This window comes from Schistocerca serialis, chromosome 4 (assembly GCF_023864345.2).
Source record: "Schistocerca serialis cubense isolate TAMUIC-IGC-003099 chromosome 4, iqSchSeri2.2, whole genome shotgun sequence".
Classification (NCBI taxonomy): domain Eukaryota; kingdom Metazoa; phylum Arthropoda; class Insecta; order Orthoptera; family Acrididae; genus Schistocerca; species Schistocerca serialis.
The window spans coordinates 23,097,826-23,124,422 of NC_064641.1; the positions used below are offsets into that span (position 1 = coordinate 23,097,826).

Here is a 26,597-nt window from a genome sequence, read left to right on the forward strand (position 1 = left end):
CGACCGTAGCGGTCGCGCGGTTTCAGACTGAAGTGCGTAGAACCGCTCGGCCACAATGTCCAGCCTACAAAACTCTCACGCGTGGTTTTTTTGGGCTGAGTAAAACGACATCGGTATTGGCAGCTGAATAACCATGTATGGTTCTCTGCCTACCCAGCAAGTGTAAGCTCACTTACAGACAAAACACACCTTGAAAACCTGGAAGTCCAGCCCGAAATCCACGACCGTGCAGGGCAGCGCACTTCCGGAATCCCTTAGCTTTCCGCACTGCAAGAAAACACTTGGTTTCTGATAATTTCTGGAATACAACCACGAAGATACCACCACCTCTCCGGAGAGCTCCGGACCTCTCTACACCTCACGAGAACTACCGGCAGACTGCTCGATATCGCCAGCTGCAAACCGCTCCACGAAACTAATCCCTGGGCCTTTCAACCAGTCAGACTCCAATTTCTGCTCCCGCTAACAGAGCCCTTCCTTTACGATGCTGCTTCCTGACAATATTATAAGAATTTGTCGTTGCAGAGGGCATTGGAAAACACCGAATGTTCTGGAGAAATTACTCGTCCTTAACATCAGCTCCGACTGTGACCCACTTATGACGCTTAGGGAAAACCATGCCGACAGAAACTCTCTTCCCCTTGCAATCCGAAGGGCTACCACAAATGGGCAGGGAGAAAATTAGATGTTACAATATGCGAGACATGCTGAGAAGTAGTGCCTGCAATTTTTTTTATTCTGTTCTCGTTATTGGTTGATGTATTACATGCCGTGCATATTACTCGGCCTACTTTCTCGCTGTGATGACGTAAGTTGAAGCTGTCTGCCTCTAGAGGGCTCTGGATTGTAGCTTGTAACGTGGCAGCGTGCAACGTAACTACACTGCTGGCCACCGTAAATGCAACACCCTGAAGGAAGCATCCGAATCAAGTGAAATTTACACCATGAGTTTGGAGCGATGAGATATGCAACTGATTAGAATTTCAGCGCAGACGCCCATCACGCGCGCCTGTGGCGCCACCTCATAGCGCCATTTAAGGCTTGGCGATTTCGACGAGTGTACGTTCGGCACGTGTGTTTACCTTGTTTCACAAGACGATCAGGTATGCCTCGTAGACAACAGCGAACATCGTTTGATCAAGTATCCGAGTTCGACAGAGGAAGGATAGTGGCTTACCGAGATTGTGGATTATCATACAGAGAAATCGCTAGTCGTGTTGGACGAAACCAAACAACTGTAATGCGGATATGTGACCGTTGGATGCTGGAGGGTACGACGGACCGAAGTGGTCGATCGCATTCACCTCGGTGCACCACTGCACGTGCTGATAGGCAAATTGTGCGCATGGCAGTGACGGATCGCTCAGTGACATCCCGAACCATAGCACAGCACATTGCGTCTGTAACGCATCATTCAGTGTCTGCGCGTACCATTTGACGCCGTTTACAGCAGAGTGGTCTGTCCGCAAGACGTCCATTGCTTCGTCTACAATTGACGCAGAACCACAGACGTTTCCGTCGCCAATGGTGTGATGACAGACGGATGTGGACGGCAGAATGGAATGACGTTGTCTTTACTGACGAGGCACGCTTCTGTCTGCAGCACCACGATGGTCGGATTCGAGTGTGGAGACACCGTGGAGAGAGGATGATGGACAGCTGCATTATGCACCGCCACACTGGTCTTGCACCGGGTATTATGGTATGGGGCGGTATTGGATATTACTCTCGCACGCCTCTAGTACGCATTGCCGGTACTTTAAATAGCCGACGCTACATATCCGAGGTGCTGGAGCCAGTTGTCCTTCCTTACCTTCAGGGCTCGGCCACAGCCATATTTCAACAGGATAATGCGCGACCACACGTGGCACGCATTGTCAAAAGGTTCTTCGTCAATAACCAGATTGAATTGCTTCCCTGGCCAGCTCGCTCTCCGGATCTTTCGCCGATAGAAAACATGTGGTCTATGGTTGCTCAACGAGTGACCCAGATTACATCCCCAGCTGCCACACCAGATGATCTTCGGCAACGTGTGGAAGCTGCTTGGGCTGCTGTACCCCAGGAACACATTCAACGTCTCTTTGACTCAATGCCGAGACGTGTGGCAGCGGTGATCTCCAACAATGGCGGCTACTCTGGCTACTGATTCTGGCAGGAACCACATGTCACAGACGTCTGTAAACGTAATCATTTGATACTTGGTCAACGTGTTATCTACAAAATAAATTTTGTTGTGCTACCTCTTGTCTTTCTTGGTGTTGCATTAACGGTGGCCAGCAGTGTATATCGGTGCGTGAGAAACACCGTACTGCAATCGAGTTTCTAACCGCAAAAAATGTGTCTCCAATTCACGGTCATAGAAGAATGAAAGCTGCGTACGATAATGATTGTATCGACGTCACTAACGTGTGACGTTGAGCCGTTCGTGCTCAAAATGAAAGAAACGGTGGTGCTGACCTCAGTAGGTGTGACAGAGCTAGGAGCTAACGACCCCGTACAGCAACAGGCGAGACTCACCGGAATTGGGCTCTTCAACTCATGAGAGAAACAGCTCTCATGTAAGTCTGGGATACCACAAGAACGTGTACAGGCCAACACTGCCGAACTGCGGTACATAAAACTGTGGGTGCCTCGAATGCTCACTCCTGATATGAAACAGAAGAGATTGGGCTTCTGTGAACAATTTCTTCGGCGTTTTGATCGTGAGCGTGATGGGTATCTTTACAACACTGATAGGTGATCAAAGCTGGGATCATCATTTTGATCCAGGAAACAAGAGAGCATCAGTGGAGTTCAAGTTTGAGACAATGCCATCAACAGCAAAGTCACAGAGTTCTGGGACGTTTGAGGTCTGGCGCATTTGGAATCAATGTCTAAAGGCACCTCCGTAAACTGTACAAGGTACTGCTATCAACGAATTGATCCCTCGTTTCGAGAAATATGTTCGTCGCTATGGTGAATATGTAGAGAAATAAATGTGTAGACTTGAAGAATAAAGATGTGGAATGTTAATAAAATTTGTTTTATTTAATATGTTTCAAGACCTTTTAACATTAAAAAATTCAGAGGCATTACTTTTAGCTCGTCCTCGCATTAAATCATGGTATATCCTCAGTAACATAATATATTGTACTATTTGTACCTCCTTAGCAGTTTCGAAACGAGATTGTAAATTGCATATCTCTTACAGGGCATATGCGGACTCTGACCATAATTTATTGGCTATGAATTGCAGATTAAAACTGAAGAATTTACACAAAAAGGAAGAAAATTAAGAAGATACTTAAATAGACTGAAAGATCCAGAGGTTGCTGAGAGTTTCAGAGGGAGCATTAGGCAACGACTGACACAGACAGGAAGTAACAGAACAGAAGGTGAACGGATAGATACAAGAGATGAAATGGTGAAGGGAGCAGTGGTGCAAACCGGTAATAAGACAAGGGCTAGATTCCTAAATAACACAGAAGGTATTGAATTTAATAGACTAAATGAGAAAAATATAAAAATGCCGCGGATGAAGTAGGTGAAGGAGAGTAAAATGAGATCCACATAGAGTGAAAAATGGGTAAGCAGAAATGACTGCAGGACAAATGCATTGAACCAGCCTTCGGACTGAAGGTCACAATAACTACTACGTCTTCAGAGCATCGATACTTCGAAAGAAATTTTTGGTCAAGCTCTACATTTATGTGTAGCATAAGTGGCATCAAGAGCTGCTGTACCCATAATTCATCAATGCTGGCATGCTGTACGCAACTTCAGAAATTCGTTTTTTCTCGTCAGGATAAACTATTCGTTTTATCCACTTAAAAATCGCCAGTTGTATGGTTTTCCCCTTCCGTTTCTTTTTTACAGCGTGTGTGTGACGTGCGCTCGAACATTTCACTAGATCTGTCTCTTTCTCATTGGTGCTGTAAGTAAATAGTATGAAAAGAAACTGGGCGAAAAATGAAACACTACAAAGCTGACCATTTAGGCTACTGGCAAGGCAATACAATTTCGGACGGCCAGTAACACAGACCGTGGGATGCCGCGGGCGAGGAGGGAGCGAGGGCAATGAGTACTTCTCCGCTATCCGCTCCACCACTAGCAGATACTTCAATCTGTTGCCTGCTGTACGTATCTGTTACGATCATTCTGCAGACATGGTCAGATAGTAAAAATCTTATCCATATTGCAAGACGGAGTATGGTGTTGGGGTGTGATAATGTGAAGAAATCGATCTTGTCTCATCAAAATACGGCAGTGTGCGCATAAGCACTCGTGTCACTGTGGAAAAACCAAACAATTATAAAAATCGTGTCTCTTGCCCAAAGATTAGATTAGATTCAGTTTTCGTTCCGAAGGCCGAAAAAATGATATGATTTTCGTGTGTGTGGAACATATCAGAAAGCATAAAAAACATGAAGTATTTGAATACAATACTTACTTCCCTGATCATTTGTCAGGAGATTTTCAAAATAGCTGAATACAGGACAGTAAACTGGAACAGCTAATATTTACAGAATTAATATACTATCAGAATGAAACATTGTTATGCATTAATAAATTTATCATACACAAAATTCCTAATCTTGACTGTTGTGGCCAAGTGTTGTCAAAACTGAAATCTAACATTTTTACTAGCTGGCCTAACAGTCTCTATTAAGATATTCAGCTATAGAGTAAACGGAGTTGCCTATCATAAAGTCTTTCAAACTCTTTACACCGTGCTTTATCTGAAACCAGGGTTGTAATGGTTGCTGGCAATTTATTGAAAATGCGTGTTCCTGAATTTTGGAGACCTTTTTGGTCCAAGGTAACTGATTTTCGGTCTTTATGTAGATTGTTCTTATATGTAGTATTGATTTTATGTAATGAGCTATTGGTTCGAAATAGAGATATAGTACTTCCAACAAATTTCATTAAGCAATAAATATACTGAGAAGAAGTGGTTGGAATACAAAGTTCCTTGAACAGGTTTCTACACGATGTTCTTGAATTTACACCAGAAATGATTCTAATTACACGCTTTTGCACACTAAAAATTTTTGCTAGGTTTGATGAATTGCCCCCGAATATGATCCCGTATGACATAACAAATGAAAGTAAGCAACGTATGCAAATTTATTTACATTTATATCTCCTACATCTGACATAATCGTCACGGCAAATACATACTTGTTTAGGCGCTTAAGCAATTCTGTGGTATGCCCTTCCCAACTGAATTCATTATCGAGTTGTAATACCAGAAATTTAACACTGTCGACCTCTTCGGTCTGCACGTCTCCATATACAGGGTGATTCAAAAAGAATACCACAACTTTAGGAATTTAAAACTCTGCAACGACAAAAGGCAGAGCTAAGCACTATCTGTCGGCGAATTAAGGGAGCTATAAAGTTTCATTTAGTTGTACATTTGTTCGCTTGAGGCGCTGTCGACTAGGCGTCAGCGTCAGTTGATGCTAAGATGGCGACCACTCAACAGAAAGCTTTTTGTGTTATTGAGTACGGCAGCAGTGAATCGACGACAGTTGTTCAGCGTGTTTATACCAACGTTTAATACACCACCTATCAGGAGGTTTAACACCATACTTCGTTCGAAATGTACGCATCCAGCAAGCATTTGTTCGCAGCCTGTGAGAGAGCACTTCATCACTGGCCTCCAAGAAGCCCTGATCTTACCCCCTGCGATTTTTTCTTATGGGGGTATGTTAAGGACATGGTGTTTCGGTCACCTCTCCCAGCCACCATTGACGATTTGAAACGAGAAATAACAGCAGCTATCCAAACTGTTACGCCTGATATGCTACAGAGAGTGTGGAACGAGTTGGAGTATCGGGTTGATATTGCTCGAGTGTCTGGAGGGGGCCATATTGAACATCTCTGAACTTGTTTTTGAGTGAAAAAAAACCTTTTTAAATACTCTTTGTAATGATGTATAACAGAAGGTTATATTATGTTTCTTTCATTAAATACACGTTTTTAAAGTTGTGGTATTCTTCTTGAATCACCCTGTATTATACACATGCTGGAAGGAACGCAGTTCCAAACCCATAATTAAATGAACATAGCCCACATCTCGTGGTCGTGCGGTAGCGTTCTCGCTTCCCACGCCCGGGTTCCCGGGTTCGATTCCCGGCGGGGTCAGGGATTTTCTCTGCCTCGTGATGGCTGGGTGTTGTGTGATGTCTTTAGGTTAGTTAGGTTTAAGTAGTTCTAAGTTCTAGGGGACTGATGACCATGGATGTTAAGTCCCATAGTGCTCAGAGCCATTTGAACCATTTGAACCTTGGCTTGGTCAGTGTTTCAACTCGTCGTCAGGTTCTCTTCTACGTGGCGCAGGACGTCCTCTTCAAAGTTGAGAGTGCTGTACGTCTATGGAGCACCACAGTCAACCCTCCTGATTGCGAACGTATCAGTGTCTTGCAGTTACAATCACAATTTACAGTGTACGTTCGCGCCTTGAGGCAGGAGGTTTGAAAGTTATCCTCTCATCTAACTTATTTTACATCAAGCAGTATAATTCTCGACATGGCTTTCTCTCCCCGATGTGATTCAATCTGTATATTGAGCAAGCAGTAAAGGAAACAAAAGAAAAATTCGGAGTAGGTATTAAAATTCATGGAGAAGAAGTAAAAACTTTGAGGTTCGCCGATGACATTGTAATTCTGTCAGAGACAGCAAAGGACTTGGAAGAGCAGTTGAACGGAATGGACAGTGTCTTGAAAGGAGGATATAAGATGAACATCAACAAAAGCAAAACGAGGATAATGGAATGTAGTCAAATTAAATCGGGTGATGCTGAGGGAATTAGATTAGGAAATGAGACACTTAAAGTAGTAAAGGAGTTTTGCTATTTGGGGAGCAAAATAACTGATGATGGTCGAAGTAGAGAGGATATAAAATGTAGACTGGCAATGGCAAGGAAATCGTTTCTGAAGAAGAGAAATTTGTTAACATCGAGTATAGATTTGAGTGTCGGGAAGTTGTTTCTGAATGTATTTGTATGCAGTGTAGCCATGTATAGAAGCGAAACATGGACGATAACTAGTTTGGACAGGAATAGAATAGAAGCTTTCGAAATGTGGTGCTACAGAAGAATGCTGAAGATAAGGTGGGTAGATCACGTAACTAATGAGGTATTGAATAGGATTGGGGAGAAGAGAAGTTTGTGGCACAACTTGACTAGAAGAAGGGATCGGTTGGTAGGACACGCTTTGAGGCATCAAGGGATCACAAATTTAGCATTGGAGGGCAGCGTGGAGGGTAAAAATCGTAGAGGGAGACCAAGAGATGAATACACTAAGCAGATTCAGAAGGATGTAGGTTGCAGTAGGTACTGGGAGATGAAGAAGCTTGCACAGGATAGAGTAGTATGGAGAGCTGCATCAAACCAGTCTCAGGACTGAAGACGACAACAACAACATGGGTTTCTTATCAAAACTTCATCTACTAACTCCCCTCTACAATCTCATGAAGCCTATAGTAGGAATTGCGAAAGTACTGTCTATATTTTTTAACCACCATCCGCAACACCACCACCTGCACTATACACTTCAATTTTCCATATTGAAAATGATTCGAATTTGGTTCATTTTCACTAGATGTGGGTTGTACGTTAGTTCAGAGTCGTCATCGCATAAAAACACGGGAGTAACATTCTCATACTAGAAACTAGTAATGTATCACCTTTTCGCACTGAGCGCATATTGTTTGTTAGTATTATGCTGGCAATAGTATCCGCCAATAGGGGGCATTACATTACTGCTTTCAGGTATAAGAATGTTCTCGGGCGTTTTTGTGAGATAATGCAGCCAAAATAATGTGCCTGCCCTTTTCTTACGATCCACGAGGAGTACTGAAAACGAGCGGATCTGCGGGACATGTTTGGTACAGAAAATTATCTTATAGTGTATTGCAGCTGAAGGTGTTGAGGATGCTGATTGTAACAAAAAAAACTGTTTCTCGTTCCACGGCATGGGCCTCACAAAAAATTTGAACAAATTGTAATGTTATAGTACAAATATTATTTTCCTATAGTGAAAAGGCTCCTCGATGGCACTGCAATACATTTATGTTGCGCAAACTACTTTATGGTGTCCGGGGAAGGGTACTTCGTGTGTCTCCACCACTTCCCATTTTTGCTGTCCCATTCGTGAATGATGCGCGGGAAGAACGACTAATTTGCCTTCACCGTCTTTTCACTGGATAAACAGAACAGGAAGTAATACACCGATAAGCCAAAACGTAATGACCCTGCACACCATGACACTGCAGGCCGCGTGATGGCGTTGCGGGTACATAACGTGGTTAACAAAATTACGTAAGTGGAGCAGATAAGGATGGGGGATCACTCTAGCGAAGATATGGGGTACCAATGGGGAAATCCATCGAGGTAAGCGGCGTTGACGAAGAACAGATTATAATTTGAGCAGAGCCTGTGGACGAGTATCTCGAAAACGGTGCAGTTCGTCGAATGTTCCCGTGCTACTGTCGTGAACATTTACGGAAAGAGGTAGCAGGGCAGTGAAACTACCACTAGGCGTTAAATGGTTGGACGTCCACGACTCTTCACAGAACAAAGGGTTTGGAGGGTTGTCTGCTCTGTAAAGTAGGACAGATGGTGGTCTGCGGCATTTCTACCGAAAGAGCAAATGGTTCAAATGGCTCTGAGGACTATGGGACTTAACATCTGAGGTCATCAGTCCCCTAGAACTAGTTAAAGCTAACTAACCTAAGGACATCACACACATCCATGCCCGAGGCAGGATTCGAACCTGCGACCGTAGCGGTCGCATGGTTCCAGACTGTAGCGCCTAGAACCGCTTGGCCACTCGGGCCGGTCCGAAAGAGCACAATGCTGGTACACGCACAAGTGTTTTGGAGCACACCCTTCATAATACATAATTGAACGTACATAATTGAACATGGAGCTCTGCAGAAGATCACCCGTAAGTGTTCACATGCTGATCAATAGACATCGTCAGTTAAGATGACAGTGGCACATGCGGATCCATAGACATCGTCAGTTAAGATGACAGTGGGCACGGGACCATCGGGATTCGACCATCGATCAATGGAAACTTGTCACCTCTTCTGGTGTACCACATTTTTCCTACACTAGGTCAATGGTCGTCTCCACAACTCCGCCATAGAAATGAACAGCGGCTCGAAACTTGCAGCGTGCAACAGACACAGTTTCGGTGGGAGCATTGTTATGCTATGGGACAAATTCTCCTGCGCTTTCACGGGACCTATGGTAGTAATCGAAGACACTCTGACAGCTGCGAACCACCTACATCCCTTCATGCTTGATGTCTTCCTCGACTGTGATGTCATGTTTCATCAGTATAATATTCCCGGTCTCAGAGCCAGAACCGTGCGACACTGCTTTGAAGAGCTTCATAGTGAACTTAAGTTGATACCTCGGCCACCAAATTCACTTGATTTAATTCCTATGGAGCCTATCTGGGTAGCTATCGGGCGCCATCACCGTGTACGCAAATCAGCGGCCCGTTATTCACACGAATTGCGTGGCATATGTGTGGTAACGAGCGAGTCGTGGCGCCCTGAAAATGTTCTACAATTTTCAAGTTCAGAGTTGGCGGCCACCGCGTGATGCCGCACAACGGCCGGACCACGGGGTCCAGATGACCGCGCGGCTGTGGCTTCCATGGTGACGCTGTGTCGATGAAAGAGACATGCCAGGGGTGCCAAAATTGGCGGACCTTTTGAAACCTTAATGACAGACATTTCAATAGTTCACACAGAAATTAATAGTAGCCAGAGGAATCGTGATACCTTAAAAAGAAACAAGTACATTACCATTATTTGCACAACGATTCTGATGGTGTAATTAGATTTTCAATATCTTTATTAGTTTAAATTTTAGTATCTGATTGTAAATTACACAAGCAAGGAATATCCAAAATCTAAACGGTTCATCCGATTTTGTCGATCGACGTGTCTTTAGAAAGCTATTAGTGTAAACCTAAATCGGTATGAATTACAGGCATGTAACTTCAATAGTACATTAGGTTTTGGAGGTGAAAGTGGCCTATTACTATTGATTGCGTCAGGCCATAACTAATCCACAGTTACACGAAAAAACGGTAGCAGCGTGTTTATTAATGTACTTATTCGTCTTTGTCCTTGTTTATATCCGACATATACTATTCATGAAGAAACTGGTTAAATATTTACTGTGTTTTAGTAAGCTCAGAGACATTAGGCTACTAGCCCACTTTTGTTTCTATTCCTTTGATATGTGTTTATTTGATTTGTTTATGTATTTAATAATGTGTGTTAGAGCCTGTTTATGGTCCAACTGTAGGAATATTTATTTAAGATCAAGCTATTTAAATGTAAATCCAGTATTTCGTATGTATTTTAATATGAAACTTCCTGGCAGATTAAAACTGTGTGCCCGACCGAGACTCGAACTCGGGATCTTTGCCTTTCGCGGGCAAGTGCTCTACCAACTGAGCTACCGAAGCACGACTCACGCCCGGTACTCACAGCTTTACTTCTGCCAGTACCTCGTCTCCTACCTTCCAAACTTTACAGAAGCTCTCCTGCGAACCTTGCAGAACTAGCACTCCTGAAAGAAAGGATATTGCGGAGACATGGCTTAGGCACAAATCTCATTCTGGAAACATCCCCCAGGCTGTGGCTAAGCCATGTCTCCGCAATATCCTTTCTTTCAGGAGTGCTAGTTCTGCAAGGTTCGCAGGAGAGCTTCTGTAAAGTTTGGAAGGTAGGAGGTGAGGTACTGGCAGAAGTAAAGCTGTGAGTACCGGTCGTGAGTCGTGCTTCGGTAGCTCAGATGGTAGAGCACTTGCCCGCGAGAGGCAAAGGTCCCGAGTTCGAGTCTCGGTCGGGCACACAGTTTTAATCTGCCAGGAAGTTTCATATCAGCGCACACTCCGCTGCAGAGTGAAAATCTCATTCTGGTATTTCAATATGTTTGTGAGTGTGTGGGAGCGCTCCAGCCAATCACAGTGCTCGTTAATGGAGAGTATGGCAGAGGACACGGGAGGTGCTGGAAGGAGAGTGCTGGATGGGAAACAGCGATGGGGAGTCGCGGGAAAGACTTGGAGATTGGAGCAGTTTGCGCGTGGTCGCGGGTGATAGAAATATTTCGTGGTGCCGACTTGTGCAAATGTGAGATTTCCGTGGCTTCTGCAGTGAAGACGTAATATGCATTTAGAAGTGAATATCTCACGAGCTTTGTTGTTGTTCATAACTAATTACGTGAAGTAGGAATCTATTGGTTCCCTATTTTTTTTTATTTAATTGCTGGACCATCGACTCCAATAAGTGTTTCACAGTAATAAAGGGCATTCTTAAAGGTATTTCTGCTATCGTACTCATCATTTAAAGTCATTAAAATAGTACCCACAGATTTTATTTAATTGCAATCTTTCATTTATAAATGTCTATGTTACGTTCAAAATTCCCAATTGCCGAGTGATAGGAACCTTTGACCATTCGATTCATGTGTATATTGATGTTGTATATTGTAGACTCAGCAGTATTTGGCTTGTAATGCGGCAACTACGTGTCCCAGCCCCTAGACAACGAAACCAGCCAAAACTTCTAATATTCCAATTTTGAGTCTGTACGTATGTAGTTTAGGGCCATCACCACACATTTATTTATTTGAAAGTCAGCACAGGTGTGTGGACACCTAATGCCACGTATCTCCACAAACCTACCAACAAACTATCGGATCCCTGTACACAGAGTCAGTGATGTACTTCGTTCCAAAGATGGACAAGCAAGCTATTAACCAGGCGGTCATAATGTTCTGACTCATTACCGTATTCTGGTCGACATCTCTAGGAACATACATTGTTGGAGTTACTGTAGTAAACCATAACGTAGCACGCCCGGCTAGCCGCGCCTCTTAACGTGCTGCTTCCCGAGCGGGAAGGCGTGCTGGTCCCTGGCACGAAACCGCCCGGCGGATTGGTGGCGAGGTCCTGTGTGCCTGGCAGCCTGTGGATGGTTCTTATGGCGGTTTCCATCTGCCTCGGTGATCGTTGGCTGGTTCCCCTTATTCCGCGTCAGTTACACTATGTCGGCGATTGCGCCGCTAACGCTATCTCCATGTACCCGTACACCATAATTACTCTACCACGCGTACATTGGGGTTACACTCGTCCGGCGTGAGAAGTTACTTGGGGCTCCACTGGGGGCCGAACGGCACAATAACCCTGGGTTCGATGTGGGGCGACGGTGATGTGGGTGGACTACTGTGGCCTGTTACAGGGTTGTGGACTACTAAGGGCTGCGGTGGGGTTAAGCCTCTCCGTCGTTTCTAGGTCCCCAGTTCCATACACAAGCATAACGTGATACACAACTGATGTCTTGTAGCAAATCAGATTGGAATTGGCTGGGCATCTCTGTGAGTCTTTGGCGCTTCCTGAATGAACTTCGAACGAAACGCACTGCTCTTCGTTGGATCTTCTCTATTTTTTCTGTCGTTCTTACCTAACGAGGTTAACAATACATATCAGTCGAATAAGGGTTTCGTGCGATGCCTTCTTCGTGAGCGGGTTAGGCTACACTTCCTGGGGATTCTTGCAAAGAATATGTCTAGCATCCGCATTTCTTATAACAGATCATGCTATCGTTTTACTTTAAATTGCTTCGTACACGTGCTCTCAGATATCAAATTCAAGTGAATACTTCCAGTAATTGAATGATAACCGAGCAATTATAAGGTAACGGCTTTTTCAGGCTGTTTATGCACAAGTTCTTACTCTATTTTATGGTAAAGGGCAACCACCAATCCATGCACCATACGTCGATACTCTGCAGGTGTTTCTGACTTTCTGCTACATTTTTCTTACGTCGTGACTTACCTCCGTACAGAACCAAAAAATGGCTCTGAGCACTATGGGACTTAACATCTGAGGTCATCAGCCTCCTAGAACTTAGAACTACTTAAACCTAACTAACCTAAGGACATCACAAACATCCATGCCGGAGGCAGGATTCGAACCTGCGATCGTAGCGGTCGCGCGGTTTCAGACTGTAGCGCCTAGAACTCCTCGGCCACTCCGGCCGGCCATACAGAACCACCATCCGCGGAAAGTCTCATGAAACTTCCGACGTTAGCTACTAGATGATTCATATATACTGATAAAATGAAAGGTCCTAATGCAGTCCCTTGTGGTACACCAGTAATCATTTTTACGTCTGAAGCTTTTTCTCTGCCGTGAATAACATGCTGCGCTAACAGAATGAGATTTTCACTCTGCAGCGGAGTGTGCGCTGATATGAAACTTCCTGGCTGATTAAAACTGTGTGTCTGACCGAGACTCGAACTCGAGACCTTTGCCTTTCGCGGGCAACTGCTCTACCTACTGAACTGCCCAAGCACTACTCACGCCGCGTCCTCACAGCTTTACTTCTGCCAGTACCTCGTCTCCTACCTTCCAAACTTTACAGAAGCTCTCCTGCGAACCTTGCAGAACTTGCATTCCTGAAAGAAAGGATATTGCGGAGACATGGCTTAGCAACAGCCTGGGGAATGTTTCCAGAGCACTTGCCCGCGAAAGACGAAGGTTTCGAGTTCGAGTCTCGGTCCGGCAAACAGTTTTAATCTTCCAGGAAGTTTCATATCGGCACACACTCCGCTGCAGAGTGAAAATCTCATTCTGGAAACATCCCCCAGGCTGTGGCTAAGCTATGTCTCCGCAGTATCCTTTCTTTCAAGAGTGCTAGTTCTGCAAGGTTCGTAGGAGAGCTTCTGTAAAGATTGGAAGGTAGGAGACGAGGTACTGATAGAAGTAAAGCTCTGAGAACGGGGCGTGAGTCGTGCTTGGGTAGCTCAGTTTGTAGACCACTTGGCCGCGAAAGGGAAAGGTCCCGAGTTCGAGTCTCGGTACGGCACACAATTTTAATCTGTCAGGAAGTTTCATGCTGTGGTAAATTTGCAAGGGAAGTTTTCCATCCAGTCACAAACCAAGTCTGATAATCCGTACGCTCGTATTTTGTACATAAAGCGATCGTGTGGGACAGCCTCTAACGCTTTCCGGAATTCAGAGAACTGTCTGCGTCAATCTGAGCATCGGCATCTAGCGCCTTGTGGGCCTCGTAGACGAACAGGGCGAGTTGGGTTTCATACGATGGTTGTTTACATCAGTATTCTTCCTTTCACTCACACTCTTTAGCTGGTCCGGCGATGGAAATCTGGAATTGCCTGCCACTCGGCTCGCAGCTGGGAACAGCGGGAATCTGCGAACAGGTTTGTGCTGGCTGAGCGGCGGCGCTGATGTGGTGTGCTTTGCTGTGTGTTGCAGGGCTTTTACCTGTACCTGTACTTCGGCAGCATGGTCTTCCTCATCTACATGTACGCGATGCTGCTGCGAGAGAGGGCGTCCCAGTCCGTGGCCAGCTCCTTCAGTAAGTCACTCGCTGCTCATTCTGCTTACAAGTGTGTCACTTCTTCGAGGAACAAAGGAGGAGTTGACCGGTACTGCGTTGATATTTCGAGTGGAAAGTAGCACGATAATTCCTGCAAATTTTCACCAATTATTTTCTCAAGATATGCGTTTTAGAAAGAGAGCAATTTGTTAACATCAAATACGAAATTAAGTAGTAGGAAGTCTGTGATATGAAATGTCGTGTAGCTAGGGCCTCCCTTCGGGTAGACTCGTCGCCTGGTGCAAGTCTTTTGATCTGACGCCACTTCGGCGACTTACCCGTCGATGAATATCAGATGATGATGATGATGATGATGATGATGATGATGATGGCACACCATCCAGTCCCTGATCGGATAAAATCTCCGACCCATCCTTAAGGTGGTTTCTAGACGCCAAACTGGCACGTGATAGCTTCCCAGAAGTGTTACATCGCGTTGAGATCAGGCAAATGGGATTGTTAAGACATCAACGTGATCTCACTGAAACTGTAACACCCCACCCGTCACTTAGCTGGTTTTGGCGTGTGTTCACCGCAACTAATTGACTAACAGATCAACAGAGAGTGCAAAACTGCCGCAATATCGGATAATGCAAAAAAGTAATTTGGCCCTGTGACTCCTGATTGAACTGCGGTGGCAGTGTTGGCATAAATTTATTCAGAATTGATCACTTTTAATTAAAAAGGGGTGCACATTGATGTTATATTCAGCTATTGAACGCCAGATGCAAACGTTGAACATAAAATTAATTAAGAAAGTGACCTGGGATTTCAACTACTTGATTGAAAACAGATGCAGTCGATTAGCACAGATTGATTTTAACTCACGACCTTCAATCATCACATTACATGACTCTCCTAACAGGCAGTGGTAATAAATTGCGTTTGCATGGAGTAAAGCTCGATAACTTAAAAGTAATTCCTATCTACTGACCCAGGCGTAATGCGAAGTGCGAGAAGAATTCTACAATACACGGCCCATGAAACCCTCTTGGAAACTTTACCGACGTGATCCAACAAATTAATCAGTGGCCGGAGCGGGCGCAATATCACCGAATACAGCGTGGCGGAGCGGCGTCGTTGTGCAGACGTCGGCCGATCTCGTGGTGCTGCAAGGCTGCGCTCGTCTATTCATTCCTAGCTATCTTGCTCAGTATATAGCTGAACCAAACCTTCATATCTCCAAGCTCAATCGTTCCATTTGCTAAGTCCTAACCTGCAGAGATGCTCACTCTTTCTCAGGCAAGCTGAGTAAAGAACGGCACGTCCGCACTCTAGGCAAACTGGGAATGGAAGACCTCTATGGAGATCTCTCACAGTCCGCTCTTCGCCTCGGTTTAACCCCCCACCCCCCCCCCCCCCCCCCCCCCTGCCCAGCAAAATCACTTACGCCAAGTCGCGTTAATTACGCGTCGCTTCCCAGCGCCAACCAATGCCTGCTCTGGGAAGTGAACAAATTCCCACAAAATTTCCCTTCCTCTCAACCTCTGCTATTTCGCTCCTCCCAGGCCACCCATCAAGGTTAGCATCTGCACAAACACCAATTTTCCGGAATTCTGACTCCCAGGAGAGTACTTCAAATTTCTTGGTTCTACGTTCCCATTGGAGGCCGGTATATTTCATACTGTCGCTGATTTGCTTTAGGCTCTGTGGGCCGTGAATTCACCGTGAAGTTGCTATTGTCATGAACACGCATATTTTGACCTCTGTTGACCGCTCCAGCGTAGCTTTGCACGGCTTTCTCGCATGTTTCACAGAAAACGGGACGACGGACATTTATCAACAGGTGTAAAGTTCTCCGTCTCTTTCCCAGTACACCAGCATGGAGTCGGGGTCAACCACCCACTCACTGTCACTCATCTTAAAGCGGCTGGAGGCCGCGCCGCGTTACTGCTTTCTCAGAGCTTGAGCCGCCCTAAGCTGCCTATTGTCACTTCCCTTTGCCGTTCCCCAGCCAGCCACGTCGACTCTAAATGCATCCCTGGGGTAAACTAGAGTCCAGTAAATTGACTCGTTTCCACAAAGTTTTCATGTCGTGTGAATTACCTTAAAACCATCGCCCGACATTAATTATTCCAATACGTCCATACTAGACCCTCTACAAGATGCATTGTGCCTCGTCAGTCATTTTTTGTTCAGCCCTACTGTTCGCTCAACGTGGGTTAGGTGATCTTTAATGACTTCATGTAAGGGGCATAGTTCTTGCCATTTTACAAAACCACTGAAAAATGATTCTGGCTTTGTAACAGCGACAATTATCCTATCGGAAGAAGCCATTGTCGTCGGGGAAAGACATAAATCATGAAGGATGTTGCAGTGGTGCCTTCGATTACTACCAAAGATCACTTGGAAGCCCAGGTGAATGTGCTACATTGCACAATACTGCCCAAACCGGCCTCCGACCGTCATGCGCTGCATATTTCGGTCGAGTAGCCGTTCGTCTGGATTTTGGCGCGTCCGATCACGAACTCCGACCTGGTGCAACAATAAGCGTGATTCATTCGACCAGGCCATACGTTTCCATTCATCCATGGTCCATTGTCGATGGTCCCCTACCCATTTCAATCGCAGCTGACGATGTTGTTGGGTCGACGCGGTAACATGTAGGGGTTGTTTGCTGCAGAGACCCATGTTCAAACAATGTGCAGTGAACGGTGTGCTCTGAAACACTTGTCCCCGGTCCAACACCGTACTCTGTCGGCAGATTACCCAAACATCGCCGCCCATCCTACTTTACAGAGTGAGCAAGCCTTCGAGCCCCACGTTCTGCGATGAAGCGTGGACGTGTGGTCGGCATACAGTCTGGTAATGGACAGTGGTCATAATGTTTTGGCGCATCAGTGTATATTCATCTTCAAGTCTTAGTAAATGTTTGCATCGTGGTTACACGACGATTGCATTGACGAAATTATCTTGTTGTAAAAGGGGTGCTTGTCTTTCACACATTCCCTTTCGGTCTTTTCCGTCTAAAAACGTGTGTTCTTTGCGGTTGGGAAACTGGGTTTACGCTAGCTTTACGATGCGTATCTTAAACCAGTATCTTTTTTAATAGTGTAAGGTTTGACGTCGGAGTCTGTCAGATCTGTTCAGCAAAAGACAGGTTATACTGTGCCAATGTATGAATGTTGACCACTTGCCTTGCAGCCGAAATATTATCAGCTATATAAATGGATCCTCAAACTAATTTCGAAAAATTTAAACCAAAATATATGTTGGGTGAAAACAAGTGAGTGAGTGCAGTGGACAAATACACCATGTGCTTCGCTAAACGCAGAGTTCTCACAAAACTATGATGCAGCACAAAAAATGTCTTTCCCACAGCTTGGATGAGAGGGTACTAGATTCTCATGTTACTAACAAGGTTATGCCGGAAGGAATACTTCTGTGGCTGACTTCCACGCCAGTCACTTTCGTACGATCTTAGATAAGTCATGCTAAAATAGGAAATGGTCAGGAGGAGGTCGACGAGACCAGAAAAACCCATAGTGGCTTCCAGAAACGCACTTTCCATACGCTGTTTAGTTTATAATAAAAAAAAGCTGACCTGCATGAAGGAGCGTCGTATACAGCTGTAATGAAAAGCGAAAGGGATCGCGTTACTTCATGGCATGATTCTAAAACACAGACACACACACGCACACACAGACACACACCCGCACACACAGACACACACACGCGCACACGGACGCGCGCGCACACGGGCACGCGCGCACACGGACACACGCGCGCACACGGACACACGCGCGCACACGGACACACGCGCGCACACGGACACACGCGCGCACACGGACACACGCGCGCACACGGACACACGCGCGCACACGGACACACGCGCGCACACGGACACACGCGCGCACACGGACACACGCGCGCACACGGACACACGCGCGCACACGGACACACGCGCGCACACGGACACACGCGCGCACACGGACACACGCGCGCACACGGACACACGCGCGCACACGGACACACGCGCGCACACGGACACACGCGCGCACACGGACACACGCGCGCACACGGACACACGCGCGCACACGGACACACGCGCGCACACGGACACACGCGCGCACACGGACACACGCGCGCACACGGACACACGCGCGCACACGGACACACGCGCGCACACGGACACACGCGCGCACACGGACACACGCGCGCACACGGACACACGCGCGCACACGGACACACGCGCGCACACGGACACACGCGCGCACACGGACACACGCGCGCACACGGACACACGCGCGCACACGGACACACGCGCGCACACGGACACACGCGCGCACACGGACACACGCGCGCACACGGACACACGCGCGCACACGGACACACGCGCGCACACGGACACACGCGCGCACACGGACACACGCGCGCACACGGACACACACACACACACACACACACACACACACACACACAAACAGAGCGCGGGTTCACTTCCCGGCCGGGTCAGAGATTTTCTCCGCTCGGGAATTGGGTGTTGTGTTGTCCTCATAATCCTTTCATCATCATCATCGACATGCAGGTCGCTCACTGTGACGTCAAATTAGCAGACTTGCAACTCGGCGGCCGAACTTCCCGAGGGGGGGCTCCCAGCCATCGATGCCATTATATCATTCAGTGTAGTTGCCAACAACATGAGTGATAAAAATAATTTTAAATATGTTTATGATGTTGTTAAACTGGATTACAAGGAAAACCACGGCAGTTACGGTTACCATTGAAGATGATTTAAACTATCTACTGGTATAGTTACATAGATGGCATAATATGCATGGTAGATGAACCTAAAAATAAAAGACAGCAGTTACACAAAGACATAAATACTGTACACAAGAAACATAAAACTGACAACAGAAGAAGAGCAGGTACACCCACTCAGCTTTCTAGACTCAACCGTAAGAAAAGACGTATCTCACATACAGAGAAGACTCTCAACATGTGACACTATCTTAAATGCAACCTCGAAACTTCCGCACAGTCATCAGAAACAGGACGCAGCGAGGTACGTGTGAAACAGACTGGACAGGATTCCCCTAATCATTTCTGACTGCCAAAAGGAGCTGGCCACTATAAAACAAATAGCATTAAAAATAGATAAGAAGAAACTCTAGTAGACGAACTAAACTGGAAAATAGAGACATACTAATGGAAAAATCTAACCAAACCAGTCTGGAACAGAGCGACCGCTACGGCCGCAGGTTCGAATCCTGCCTCGGGCATGGATGTGTATGATGTCCTTAGGTTAGTTACGTTTAAGTAGTTCTAAGTTCTAGGGGACTGATGACCTCAGACGTTGAGTCCCATAGTGCTCAGAGCCATTTGAACCATTTTTAACCAAACCACATCCACATATACAACCTGCACAACCACAAGACAAATGCATACAAATGACCTACCATAACAATTCACACGTAAAATATTAAAAAAAAGTATAAATATTGCTTAAAAAACGAGCAACTCAGTACATAAGCGGAGTTAAAAACTGAAATCAAGCGAAGAGAGAGACCAATATCTGGTATCTATCAGCTCAGTTTAGGGATTGTGAAAAAATACACATTGGGATGACTGACAGGACATTTGATATAAGATATAGAGAACACAACAGAACATTGAAATCCTGTATAAATCATTCAACATCGGCAGACTATCTAAAACAGGAATGCGACAGACCAAGCACTAACGAAAAGGACTGGAGAAGCAAAGGAGTCAATAAAGTCAGACACGCCCTCCCTTTCCAAGAATATTTCCATATACACAAAGCGTTAAAAAAGCTGATATGCTCGATGACCAAATAAATACTGGAAACAAAAAACTGTATAAGATAATTGAAAAACTCGCATGAAAAAGAAAAGGGCCTTTTGCATCCTTCACCCTCTCCAACTCAGCTTCCCCCCCCCCCTCCCCTTAACACCTCACCCCAATTTCATTTCACTTCGTGCCCCCTTCATCTGTTCCTCGAACTCCCTCTCCATCACACTACTAAGCACTTATATTCACTCATCTTTGCTTCTCGTTCCCCCAACAACTCACAACAACAAAAAAAAGAACAACTCCATCACTATTCCTTGGTTACTCTTACACAGTATATAAATACATAGCAACATAATTAAACAGAATCACACACACATAACTAACTATAGAGGAAGAAAAAGCAAAAAGTACAGATCAAAGACAAATTAGTGGCAATGTTGCCGACAGTAAAAAACACAATACACACTTAGAGGTATAGAAATAAATAGTGAATAGTAGTGTACGAAAAAGAGTGCTGTCTAAAACATAAAAAATGTTTAGTTCTGCAAAGCAGAGAAAAATTAGACCACGTGTTTCAGGGTCTGGTGAAAAAAGAAACCAAAGACGTACTAACAGATGGCATTTCCAGATATGGAAGAAAAACCAATCAAATTACCGTAACAAAAAGACAACATTTTACTAACGAATTTTTTTTATCTAAAAAACACATCAAATTTAAATTTATTCAATTACAGACCAACGATGATGCTTTAATTCAATAAAGCGAAACGTGTCTGATGAGAAAACACCCATTTTTTGTAGTTGTTACGACGAAACAAAGTTACCCTCTGGAAATGTATTATTCTCATCGTCGGGGTTAAGTCATGTCGAATTTTTTGAGCGTCATCGTATACGCCGTTGAGTGTAGATGTTAATTATTGCCGGCCGCGGTGGCCGAGCGGTTCTAGGCGCTGCAGTCTCGAACCGCGCGACCGCTACGGTCGCTGGTTCGAATCCTGCCTCGGGCATGGCTGTGTGAGATGTCCTTAGGTCTAAGTAGTTCTAAGTCTAGGGGACTGATGACCTCAGATGTTAAGTCCCATAGTGCTCAGAGCCATTTGAACCGTTTTTTTTTGTTGTTAATTATTTCACAACTGCAAGTTCGGGTCTTGGCCCTATCAAATGATACTGCGAAAGGTCAACGAATACAAGAAATGAAGCGAAGTGTGTATGTACAGAATTGCACAAACATGTCATGTAGACAGTAGTGAGTTACAAAAATAGTGAAAATTACATGTCACTTACATTTTGCTGTAGCACATGTCAGACTTTAAAATCCTCCGACGCATACACGTCATCGTCAGAACGAAGCATTTTCAGTGTAGAAATACAGTTACATAAAACGAGCACGAAGATCTGTGTTTTTATTTTTTTTTGGTCATCAGTCTACTGACTGGTTTGATGCGGCCCGCCACGAATTCCTTTCCTGTGCTAACTTCTTCATCTCACAGTAGCACTTGCAACCTACGTCCTCAATTATTTGCTTGACGTATTCCAATCTCTGTCTTCCTCTACAGTTTTTGCCCTCTACAGCTCCCTCTAGTACCATGGAAGTCATTCCCTCATGTCTTAGCAGATGTCCTATCATCCTGTCCCTTCTCCTTATCAGTGTTTTCCACATATTCCTTTCGTCTCTGATTCTGCGTAGAACCTCCTCATTCCTTACCTTATCAGTCCACCTAATTTTCAACATTCGTCTATAGCACCACATCTCAAATGCTTCGATTATCTTCTGTTCCGGTTTTCCCACAGTCCATGTTTCACTACCATACAATGCTGTACTCCAGACGTACATCCTCAGAAATTTCTACCTCAAATTAAGGCCGGTATTTGATATTAGTAGACTTCTCTTGGCCAGAAATGCCTTTTTTGCCATAGCGAGTCTGCTTTTGATGTCCTCTTTGCTCCGTCCGTCATTGGTTATTTTACTGCCTAGGTAGCAGAATTCCTTAACTTCATTGACTTTGTGACCATCAATCCTGATGTTAAGTTTCTCGCTGTTCTCATTTCTACTACTTCTCATTACCTTCGTCTTTCTCCGATTTACTCTCAAACCATACTGTGTACTCATTAGACTGTTCATTCCGTTCAGCGTATCATTTAATTCTTCTTCACTTTCACTCAGGATAGCAATGTCATCAGCAAATCGTATCATTGTTACCCTTTCACCTTGTATTTTAATTCCACTCCTGAACATTTCTTTTATTTCCATCATTGCTTCCTTGATGTACAGATTGAAGAGTAGGGGCGAAAGGCTACAGCCTTGTCTTACACCCTTCTTAATACGAGCACTTCGTTCTTGATCGTCCACTCTTATTATTCCCTCTTGGTTGTTGTACATATTGTATATGACCCGTCTCTCCCTATAGCTTACCCCTACTTTTTTCAGAATCTCGAACAGCTTGCACCATTTTATATTGTCGAACGCTTTTTCCAGGTCGACAAATCCTATGAAAGTGTCTGGATTTTTCTTTAGCCTTGCTTCCATTATTAGCCGTAACGTCAGAATTGCCTCTCTCGTCCCTTTACTTTTCCTAAAGCCAAACTGATCGTCACCTAGCGCATTCTTAATTTTCTTTTCCATTCTTCTGTATATTATTCTTGTAAGCAGCTTCGATGCATGAGCTGTTAAGCTGATTGTGCGATAATTCTCGCACTTGTCAGCTCTTGCCGTCTTCGGAATTGTGTGGATGATGCTTTTCCGAAAGTCAGATGGTATATCGCCAGACTCATATATTCTACACACCAACGTGAATAGTCGTTATGTTGCCACTTCCCCCAATGATTTTAGAAATTCTGATGGAATGTTATCTATCCCTTCTGCCTTATTTGACCGTAAGTCCTCCAAAGCTCTCTTAAATTCCGATTCTAATACTGGATCCCCTATCTCTTCTAAATCGACTCCTGTTTCTTCTTCCTTCACATCAGACAAATCTTCACCCTCATAGAGGCTTTCAATGTATTCTTTCCACCTATCTGCTCTCTCCTCTGCATTTAACAGTGGAATTCCCCTTTGCACTCTTAATGTTACCACCGTTGCTCTTAATGTCACCAAAGGTTGTTTTGACTCTCCTGTATGCTGAGTCTGTCCCTCCGACAATCGTATCTTTTTCGATGTCTTCACATTTTTCCTGCAGCCATTTCGTCTTAGCTTCCCTGCACTTCCTATTTATTTCATTCCTCAGCGACTTGTATTTCTGTATTCCTGATTTTTCCCGGAACATGTTTGTACTTCCTCCTTTCATCAATCAACTCAAGTATTTCTTCTGTTACCCATGCTTTCTTCGCAGCTACCTTATTTGTACCTATGTTTTCCTTCCCAACTTCTGTGATGGCCCTTTTTAGAGATGTCCATTCGTCTTCAACTGTACTGCCTACTGCGCTATTCCTTATTGCTGTATCTATAGCGTTAGAGAACTTCAAACGTATCTCGTCATTCCTTAGTACTTCCGTATCCCACTTCTTTGCGTATTGATTCTTCCTGACTAATGTCTTGAACTTCAGCCTACTCTTCATCACTACTATATTGTGATCTGAGTCTATATCTGCTCCTGGGTACGCCTTACAATCCAGTATCTGATTTCGGAATCTCTGTCTGACCATGATGTAATCTAGTTGAAATCTTCCCGTATCTCCCGGCCTTTTCCAAGTATACCCCCTCCTCTTGTGATTCTTGACCAGGGTATTCGCTATTACTAGCTGAAACTTGTTACAGAACTCAATTAGTCTTTCTCCTCTTTCATTCCTTGTCCCAAGCCCATATTTTCCTGTAACCGTTTCTTCTACTCCTTCCCCTACAACTGCATTCCAGTCGCCCATGAGTATTAGATTTTCGTCCCCCTTTACATACTGCATTACCCTTTCAATATCCTCATACACTTTCTCTATCTGTTCATCTTCAGCTTGCGACGTCGGCATGTATACCTGAACTATCGCTGTCGGTGTTGGTCTGCTGTCGATTCTTATTATAACAACCCGGTCACTGAATTGTTCACAGTAACACACCCTCTGCCCTACATTCCTATTCATAACGAATCCTATACCTGTTATACCATTTTCTGCTGCTGTTGATATTACCCGATACTCATCTGACCAGAAATCCTTGTCTTCCTTCCACTTCACTTCACTGACCCCTACTATATCTAGATTGAGCCTTTGCATTTCCCTTTTCAGATTTTCTAGTTTCCCTACCACGTTCAAGCTTCTGACATTCCACGCCCCGACTCGTAGAACGTAATCCTTTCGTTGATTATTCAATCTTTTCACATGGTAACCTCCCCCTTGGCAGTCCCCTCCCAGAGATCCGAATGGTTGACTATTCCGGAATCTTTTGCCAATGGAGAGATCATCATGACACTTCTTCAATTACAGGCCACATGTCCTGTGGATACACGTTACGTGTCTTTAATGCAGTGGTTTTCATTGCCTTTTGCATTCTCATGTCGTTGATCATTGCTGATTCTTCCGCCTTTAGGGGCAATTTCCCACCCCTAGGACAAGAGAGTGCCCTGAACCTCTATCCGTTCCTCCGCCCTCTTTGACAAGGCCGTTGGCAGAATGAGGCTGACTTCTTATGCCGGAAGTCTTCGGCCGCCAATGCTGATTATTTATCAAAATTTAGGCAGTGGCGGGGATCGAACCGGGGACCGAAGACGTTTTGATTATGAATCAAAGCCGTTACCCTTAGACCACGGGTTAAAAACCCGTGTATCATGATGCAAATTAGGTGTACTGTTACCAATGTTAACAGCCTGCGTGGAAATCACTATAAATCAGTGTTCTAACACACTGTTTACCTGTGAACTGAGCCCACTGGAGCGAAAACACATTCACAGATCATACTCCAGATACTGTAGTCCAGTTACAGTAGCACCTTCGAAGAAAGGTGACGCTGACGCCTAGTCAACAGCGCCTCAAGCGAACAAATGTACAACTAAATGAAACTTTATATCTCCCTTCATTCGCCGACAGATATTGCTTAGCTCTGCCTTTTGTCGTTGGAGAGTTTTAAATTCCTAAAGTTGTGGTATTCTTTTTCAATCACCCTGTACAATCTGGACCGGAGGCCTTGCCTTTATTAAGTGATTGAAGCTGATTTGCTACACTAAGGATATCTAATTCTATGTTTCTCATCTTGGCAGTTGTTGTTGATTGGAATTCAGGAATATTTACTTCGTCCTCTTTGGTGAAGGTGTTTCGGAAAACCGTGTTTAATAACTCTGCTTTGGTGGCACTGTCAACAGTGACTTCAGCGTTATTATCGCGCATTGAAGATACTCATTGCGTCATGCCACTGGTGTGCTTTATGTATGAGCAGAATCTCTTTGGGTTTTCTGCCACATTCCGAGTCAGTTTCGTTGTGGAAATTATTAAAAGCATCTCGCATTGAAGTACGCGCTATATTTCGAACTTCTGCAAAACTTTGCCAATCTTGGGGATTTTACGTTCTTTTAAATTTGGCATGCTCTTTTCGTTATTTCTACAACAGCGATCTGACGCTTGTATGTAGGTGTAACCACAACGGCGGGGTATCTGTTGAGAGGCCAGACAAATGTGTGGTACCTGAAGAGGGGCAGCAGCCTTTTCAGTAGTTGCAGCGGCAACAGTCTAGATGATTGACTGATCTGGCCTTGTAACATTAACCAAAACGGCCGTAATTTTTTACCGAGGACATGCTGCTTTACTGTATGTTTAAATGATGATGGCGTACTCTTTAGTAAAATATTCCGGAGGTAAAATAGTCCCCCATTCGGATCTCCGGGCGGGGACTACTCAAGAGGACGTCGTTATCAGGAGAAAGAAAGAAAACTGGCGTTCTACGAATCGGAGCGTGGAATGTCAGATCCCTTAATCCGGCAGGTAGGTTAGAAAATTTAGAAATGGAAGTGGATAGGTTAAAGTTAGATATAGTGGGAATTAGTGAAGTTCGGTGGCAGGAGGAACACAGGTGAATACAGGGTTATAAATACAAAATCAAATAGGGCTAAAGCAGGAGTAGGTTTAATAATGAATCAAAAACTAGGTGTGCGGGTAAGCTACTAGCTGTTTGTAAACAGCATAGTGAAAGCATTATTGTCGCCAAGATAGACACGAAGCCCACACCTACTACAGTAGTACAAGTTTATATGCCAACTAGCTCCGCAGATGACGAAGAGACTGAAGAAATGTATGATGACATAAAAGAAATTATTGAGATAGTGAAGGGAGACGAAAATTTAATAGTCAGGGGTGACTGGAATTCGGTAGTAGGAAAAGGGAGAGAACGAAACGTAGTAGGTGAATATGGATTGGGGCTAAGAAATGAAAGAGGAAGCCGCCTGGTAGAATTTTGCACAGAGCACAACTTAATCGTAGCTGACACTTGGTTCAAGAATCATATAAGA

The 26,597-nt window shown here is 44.7% G+C and overlaps 1 protein-coding gene across 1 annotated transcript in view; it reads left to right on the forward strand.

Moving 5' to 3' along the window:
- Positions 1-26,597, forward strand: part of LOC126473840 (proton channel OtopLc-like) — a 255,005-nt gene that overhangs the window by 69,747 nt on the left and 158,661 nt on the right. Inside the window, 1 exon segment of the mRNA XM_050101167.1 lies at positions 14,295-14,377. Within this exon segment, the coding sequence (XP_049957124.1) occupies positions 14,295-14,377 (83 nt within the window).